General features: G+C 36.3%; 1 protein-coding gene across 2 annotated transcripts in view; it reads left to right on the forward strand.

Annotated features, from left to right (window-relative positions):
* WASL (WASP like actin nucleation promoting factor) overlaps positions 1 to 7278 on the forward strand; it is a 72308-nt gene extending 65030 nt beyond the window's left edge. Inside the window, exons 11-12 of one of the 2 annotated variants that reach the window (XR_010406403.1) lie at positions 525 to 6739; positions 7173 to 7278. Coding sequence is in view for 1 of the 2 variants with exons in the window: in XM_045864324.3 (XP_045720280.1) it covers positions 525 to 586 (62 nt within the window). In the remaining variant the exon portion in view is untranslated. Of the gene's footprint in view, positions 1 to 524 lie in introns of both variants that reach the window. The other variant, XM_045864324.3, reaches the window with a different exon arrangement.
* The last annotated feature ends 1034 nt before the right edge of the window (positions 7279 to 8312 follow it).

The raw sequence follows: 8312 nt of genomic DNA on the forward strand, positions 1-8312 counted from the left end.
GTTCAGGAGAGAATAGGAGGGTAGGAAGGGGAGGCTGGGTATTTGGACTGCCTGCTCTGTTCCTTAGTGGCTCAGTGTCCTCAGTATCAATGAGTTTCCTGCCTATCACTGGAATTATAACTGGAATTGGTAGCTGAACAATCTGTCAGGTGTATTTTTTACAACTTTTCTTTAAAAATAGTCATTAAAGGGGCCACTTTTGGATTTGAGATGTGTGAAAATTCAGAGAGGCCAACGCAAATGTGGGTTTTCATATAAAGAAACACTGGTTGAAATTCACTACATAGATACTACGGAACGAGAACCCAAGTCTTCTGACTCCTGTTCTAATCTTCAACTGACCATCCTACTCTTTAGATGTATTTTATTTGATTCATTTTAAATTGTCCTAGTAACCAGATTCCTCCAGAATCGAATGGTTTTGTTTCAGAAGTTAAATAATTGGAGGAATCATCCAAGAATCATGTAATGTTATTTTATTTATACGTATGTTTTGATTGTTTGCCTTGGTGATTTTTTTCCAGATGAAGATGAGGATGAAGATGACGAAGAAGATTTTGAGGATGATGATGAATGGGAAGACTGATCTATATATTATATATATATATTTTTAAGGTGAAATACTAAACACTACTTTCTGTCTATGGATTCTGTAAAATTATCATGTAAATGTTCTACCAATTTGCTGTATATTTTTGTTGCCTTTTTTGCTTTTTTTTAATTAATCTGTGCAATACCTCATTTAATCTGTAAAGGTTTGTCAAAATCCTCTACAAAGCTACTCCCTGTTATTGTGTGCAAGTTTACACCAGGATGCTCACTTAATTTGTGAATATTTTTCATTCCATCAACAAGGGAGTTTAAATATTATATGTGAGACTGACAAAAACCTTAATGTAATTTAGTTATAATGCCAGAAGGAAAAACACTATTTTCATACCCTACTTTTTCTGTACCTAAATTTTCTTATTAAAATCTAGTATAGCACTACATTCTTTTTTAAGTGATACAGACCTTAGTTTATTTAGCCCCTTCATTTTGAACACCATGCTACATGAATGTTGAAGCTGACACATTGCACAGTTCTCTAGACATCACTACACTGATGCGGTTTCTCAAGTTGTAGCAGTATGCTCTGCATAATGTCACTACAGAGACGCTAGTTGGGAAAATCAGTAACACACCTCTTGTAACAGTATTGCCTGTTCTTGTACAGAAGTGGTATTTGGAGGCTGGAATCATAAGGAGACCTTGCATACCTGTACTTGACTGAGATTATTTTTATGCTATAGCAAATGTGTCAGGCTCTTTTTAGCAAAAATTTAAAAATATTTTTGGTATTACTCTTAAACAGTAGTTTAAGTTTTTGCAGTTTGGGGGATTCTAGGGCTAATATTCTACATGAACTGAAGGAGGCTATACATTATGGTTACTTCAGTATCTAGTTAAATACACTATAAAAATCAGAACATTATAAAAATGATGTGGAATTATTTTTATTGTGTAGTCTGTATGGATTGAGGTATTCAGAAATACCAGCCATACAAATCGAATCTAGCTGGCAAAGGTAAACGCTGTAATGCTGAACCTATTACGCTATTTAAATTTTTTTTTTATAATTTCTCAAGGTTTTTGTCAAATGTCAGGTGAAGGGTTACATTTTTCTTAAAAGATTGGTGGTCCCAGTGTCGTATTTCTTGAAACACATGACTGAATGATAGATTCTTTTTTTTAAATAAAACTTTACAACCTGCACATTTGTTATGTATACTAAATGATGTGTTAAAATTAGGGTTTCCTTGCCTCTCTGCAATACACTAATCTGCCTAAAGGTGGTTGTTTTCATATTTATAGTGCTAATTATCATACCTACCTACTTTAAATTTTAGGTAGGAAAACGATCTGATTTAAATACAGACACGTATTTTTCTCACATTGAGTCATATGCAGAATGTAGTTCCAAATGTATTTCAGTACTATAATCACAATATCCAACTAAAAATTAAGCTCTCTAGAATTGTACCGACCAAAATCTAGTATTTGGCATGATCTTGACAGGCTGGACCTGCAAGATATGGCTTGAATTTTAACCAGTTATCACATAATCTCTAATGATCATGCATCTAGTTATCATAAATAATTTAAAAGGTTTTGTTGCTGAAAGCAGTAAGTGGTGCGGTAAGATAGTTAAGTTATTCAAAGAATGTTACCTTTCTTGCAAGAGTAATTTAAACACATGGGAAAGATTCTAGACTTTTTGTTTCTTGCAAAAACAGTGCCCTCTGCTGCTAGAAACCTTTTTCTGCTTACTCTCATTTTTATCGTGGCTTGAGCTCAGTGACACTGAGTCTGGTGTGGATGAGGCTGGACAACTACTAACCAATAGAGTTAGGAATTTGTGCAAATGGTAAATAGAACATTATAATTATTTTAAGTAATATTAAGCATCCTCCTTTTTTTTTCATTTGACATTATAAAAAACATTTTAAATATCCTAGAAATGTCTTTAAGGTAATGCCAGTTTAAGATCTCTCTTAACTTTTGGCCAAGGAATTCAGGGTTTTCCAGCTAACTTCGGTATGGTATTTATCAGGAGCTGCTCTGAATAAAAGGATATCAATTCTTTGAGTTGGAAACAATTTTAAACATGTAATATGAGTATAAAATTTGCCAAAGGTAATTGAGTTTATTCTTCTTGAGGAAAAAAAGGCTTTCTGTTATTGTTGTTGCACAAAGTCTAAATTACTGTTGGTTGAAACACAGCAGCTGTGGAGTTCAGTCCAGGCATGAAGACTAAGTCCACTGTAGATGTAAAGGTTGCATGTTTCGGTCCTCCACCACCTTGCACTGTGGGCAGCACTGTACCTGTGCGTTGTCTGAAAGCCTCCCATATATTCTGCAGCTAAATGATTGTCTGATAGCCTTCGCATTTAACAAACTTAGCATGAGGCTTTTTATATGCTACGTGATAGACAATTTCAGCTAGCCACATATTGTATGCGTGAGATTCATAAAGACTTTTCAATCATTCGTTTCCATTTATCAACTGAAATTTTGTTTAGTATGTGAATTTTTTTGAAATGTATAGTGATAGGATGTTGCACTGGTGGCAATTCATCATGGAGCATAATAAAATTAATTTGACCCAAATAGGCTAAAATGCTGTGTTTTTCTTTATTGTGAAGAGATTAAAATGGATAAAAACATTTTTTTTTAACTGTAGATTATAGTAAAGGGTACACAGCAGTGAATGATGATGGTTGAAGTTTTCAGCAGACTGCATGCCCTGAGGGAGTGTGCCATTAAATAAACACGGTGAGCAAAAAGAATGTTACACCCTGTTCTGCTGGGAAATGGGACAGCTGCTCAGCTCCCTGGAAGCCACTGCTGTGGTATACAGAGCATTCACATTGCAAGGTCAACCTGGAGCTGTTTGGCATACTGAAAATGTTGCAGTTCCCTAAAATCAGAATGATACTGCAGTTTACTGGTCATTTCAGTAAAAGCCAAATACAGCAGTTCATGTGGGACTTAAATAGTTCTTAATCAATGGTATCAAAGATGGTACATTAAACAGGAACCTCAGTTTTGATAAATAGAATTTTCTGTGCTGCTGACTTTGGCACAAGTGGGTGTCTGAAGATTAAACTGAGTTATGGAATCTAGTGTGTAGGATGCTACAAAATGCCTTCTAAGAACTTTAGCCAAATTTAAACATTTCAATAATATGTTCTATTAAAAATTCGTTTCTGTTGTGCAGATGTGAACACTTACGAATGTATTAACCAAACTTTTAAAAAAAAATTTTTTTTGAGAGACAAATGCCTCAGAATTGCTCTTGTCATATTATATTTATCTAATCAAAGGAGAAATTCCTGAAATAACTTACTGTCTTTTAGAAATGGAGTTCTTAAAGGACAAATATAGAAATAAGGTCTATTTATATACAATAGAAAATTCTTTATGGAAAAGAGAAATTTCACTTTGCACACATTTTATTGACATTGTTAGATTTTATCTCCAAAATACAGTATTCTCTTATAATCTCTTAGTCTTTCATTGATGGATTTTTTTTTTAACCTTTGCTTTTTAGTGAAGCCCCTGGAAAAAGGTGTAATAAATTGGGTGTTATGAATATGATGGGGAGCATACTTTGCAGTTAATGCTAAGACTGCCTTTATGTCAACATGTGATACATGTATCCTCCTTTGCATGAAGGGAGCCCATTGAAAATTTTGGCTTTATAACAAAACATGTCTACATAAATAAGCCATACCTTTTTTTTTTTTTAAGTCTGTATCAGTGGTCATCCTAACTATTGGTGCAGTATTTAATTTCACACAAGTCCAGTGTAAATCTAAACTGGTCTGTACCACCATCAAGATTGACAAATTAATATATGAATAGCACACAATTTTTTTGAGTAAAATTTAACAGTTAAGAAGCTTATAGGTGGTTTTTAGGTTAGGTATTTATGTATTGGGGCGTTTCTAGTAAATTTGAAGTCCCTTAATTTTTTAACAACCACGAACATTTTTTATACTTACTTTAGTAAGGATTTTCTTTAAATTTTCTATTCAAGAGGAAGTTCCATTTTAACAGTATCAAATTATGTTATGGAACTGGAATTTCCAGGTGTCATATTGACATCACTCTCTGTCTTGGACTGGTTGCATGTCTTGACCTGAATTCAGTTTTATCTTGGTTATGGCTAGATGTGTGAGGATTTTCATCCAAGCCCAAGTCTAAGAATTTTTAAGCATCAATATCGCCATATTTAAACATTTATTAAGACTGAATAGGTGATGGACATTAAAATATAATTGCAGTAAGGTAGATCCCCTCCCTCCTTACATTTAAAATACTTACTTCACAGCTGAAAGACAGCTGCAGACCATCAAGTTCCATCAGGCCAACTCTCATCAGACTGGTAGAGGGGCTCGCCTGAGTTCTGTTAGAAGGAGCTAATACTAGAATTCAGCCTTGACTACTAGCTCAGTTGCTTTTTTCTGTGCACCATAATACTGTTTTATCCTTGTTTTCTGTATTTTTCTTAAATTACTAATAAGTTGGAGATTTACTTTGCTTCTGAAAGATTTATGGCTATGAATTTCACTCTTTCGTACTTGTCATCTGGGTGTTGATAGAAGCCACTGGCATCCTGTTCTTGTCTCTGCCGAGGAAAGCTGGCTTGTTTTGAGGAACCGGCCTCTGACTCTGAAGCATGTGATCGTATTTTGGCTCAGTGATGGCGGACACCCTACATTGTCCAAGCATTCGGTCATCACAGGACACTCTTGTCATTTAGTGCTGGGTTAATAAAATTGAGCTTTATATTCTACATCGAAATTATTTTTGTTTCCTATGGATGTAAAGAGCATTGCCTTTATTTAGACGTAAGTATTTTGTAAACCCTTAACACTCAACTTTCCTGACAGAAAATCAGTTTGAGAATGTATTAATCTTTCTGTATAATTTTCAGTCAACAGCTGCACTGTCAATTTAAAGACCGGGAGTTCTTCCAAGAGGACAAGGACAAACCAAACGCTTTAAATCCAGCTTCCTGGTTTTCTTATTAGTGAGAGAGGGGAGATTCTAATTTAGTAGCATGTATTTCACCCTTACTGGAAAAAACGCAGGAAAATAAAGCTTGTATTCTAGTGTTGGTGTTGAAAGAAACAAATTAAGTGAAAGGAAAAGGCATCGTCATGTCCAGTTAACTATAGGAAGACATAAAGCTGTTCATAATGTCTCAATTCTGTAGAGATCTGTTAAGAGAACTCTAACTAGTTCCTTAAATCAGCTCCTGAGCCTAAAAAGAAACAACTTTTATTTATTTTTTTAGTTAGGGTGGGAGTCTAAGGAGGCAGAGAATAGGAAGGAGAATTTCTTTGCAAGCAGATTTTTGTTTAAAGATTGGGATTGGGAAAACATTTAGCAAGTAAAATTAAGTGTGTTAAAGTCTCCATTTTGAAGGGTGATAACTAGTTAAGAAGCTAATGAAATTGGGTATTTGGTTTATGTTTGCTTATTAAGCAAGGATATAGGGGTGCCTGGGTGGCTCTGGTTAAGCATCGGACTCTTGATTTTGCCTCAGGTCATGATCTCAGGGTCTTGGGATCGAGTCCTGCCTCGGGCTCTCAGCATGGAGTCTGAGATTCTCTCTCTCTCTCTCTTTCCCTCAGCTCCTCCCACTCATGCGTCCCCTCTCTCTCTCTGGCTCTCTCTTCCTAAGATAAAATCTTCTAAAAATTTTTTTTAAATTCTAAAAAAAATTAAAAGCAAGGCTATAAATGTAGAAAAGCCATCTTTTTTTAATTGCATATTCTGCTAAAACTTAAGTAACCTTGTTTTGTCCCTGGTTGAATGCTTGGATGCTATAGAACATGTTTGTAAGGACCTGCTGCCTGAAAATGTTCCTGAAAGTTTGAGTTGATTCTGAGCCAGACAATTGCTTTAGGTCTGCCTCACCAGAGCCCAGAGGTTTACGGCCACCATGTCTGGGTCAGTCTGATGTGGTTTATGCCATGAGACCGGGTGTGGAGAGCTCCGTGTGCCACTGAGCCCTCTCAACATCCTCCTTTTGTTTTCCACTTGCATCACTTGGTTTTCCAGGACAACAGAAAACCTGGTTTGATGGCAAGTCGCTGTATTATTTTTCATAGATGTTTCTTCCTTTCCCAACTCTAAATATGAAGCCACGCGTCATGCCACCGAGAAGAAGGGCAGAGAGAAACAAGTACGTTGGGCATTTGAGTTCAGTCTTGACTTTGTCAAGCTTACTTCTCTAATCATTATGCACAGTTGAACTCAGATGGGATTTGGCGGGTCATTGGAAAAGATAGGATAACTTGGCGGGGCGGGAATGTGGTATTTTTTCCACTGCATGGCTGTTTAACACTTAGGTGTAGCATTTTCTTCGTATCTGGGTCTTGGTTTGTGATGCATGGTAAGTTAGAATTTCAGTAATGACTCCACACGCAAACTGCTTGACATAATAAAGCAAGGATCTTTCAACACGTGGAAACCACTGCTGTATCCTCACCCTGACAAGATAACACCATGAAACTGAGGATAGGGATGGGCAGTGTAAAAACTATGAAGGAATTTTTTGAGAGTTGTTCCCCCCAAAAGCTTCCAAATACACAAGTTTTTTTTTAAAATATTAATAGGAACTGGTGGCTAAAGCAAGAAGGAACAGGAACGTAAGAAAATGTTCTCCTGTATCAAGTTCCCGAGTCTTCAAAAATTCCGACCTCTTATTTTTGGAGCTACTGGGTGAGTGCACTTGAATGCAAGTGTTATTATCCTAATGTCCTATGTTTAGCCAAACTACTTAAAATGAATTATTGTTACTGTAAATTGGAAGTAGGCCCCAGAATAAAACAAATCTGTTGTTCTGTACTAATACATCTCTAGATCAGGAAAATAGAAATTCACGTGGCCACATAATGCTAAGACCCACTGAGAAATCAGGCTCCCCACCTCCCCTGCCAACTTTGTAACAGGTAGTTTATTAAATCACCTTGATATAGTTTAGGAATAGAAGGTATGCTCATGACTGATCATGAGAGAATGGCTGACAGGCATGCATCAGTAAAACAGGAAAGGAGGCTGGAAAAACCTTGACACTGGATGCTGGAGATTCTCTTGTGTGGCTACCAATGCATGTGAGCCCCTTCCAAACCTGTCTCAAAATACAAGGTCCGCTCTAGCAGGTCACTGGAGATGCAACCTTAGAGCCATTTAATGTTATTTAAGAAACTGTCTTTGTGTTAGTGGGCATGAGCAGGAACATTTATGTATATTGATGTATACAAAATGTATTCATGGATCCACCTGACCTGCAGAAATTAGCTTGCCCAGGTAGGAGAAAGAGGAATTAGTGCACAAGGACTTGACTGGCTCCATTTAGATTGAGAAATAGCGTTTGAGCCATAGGTCAGGATTTGTAGAAAGTTTACATTAATGCACTCAGCCTCTAATGAGAAAATTTGGGGGGAAACAAAATGATAAGGAAAAGATTTGTATTTGTAATCATTACCCACAAGACTGGCAACGGGTCAAATGGTGAAGACTTAGGCTAGTTTCAAGATTCGCCGACTACTGGCTACTGAAAACAGGATTGTTAATATCAGTCTACTGTATAATTTATAAATATGGCAAGAGTTTAAATAAGTCACTGATACAACATAGGAAATATATGTATATCCTTTAAGAGTTGTCAGTGCTAAGTCAGGATTTCTCCATGGCTGGTTTTTCTTTTGTAATTGGGGAAAAGGACCAACCATTAGGCATGGCATTTTGGGCAT

This window comes from Mirounga angustirostris, unplaced genomic scaffold (assembly GCF_029215605.1).
Source record: "Mirounga angustirostris isolate CCGP_5_RB_7025 unplaced genomic scaffold, mMirAng1.0.hap1 SCAF_12, whole genome shotgun sequence".
NCBI lineage: Eukaryota > Metazoa > Chordata > Mammalia > Carnivora > Phocidae > Mirounga > Mirounga angustirostris.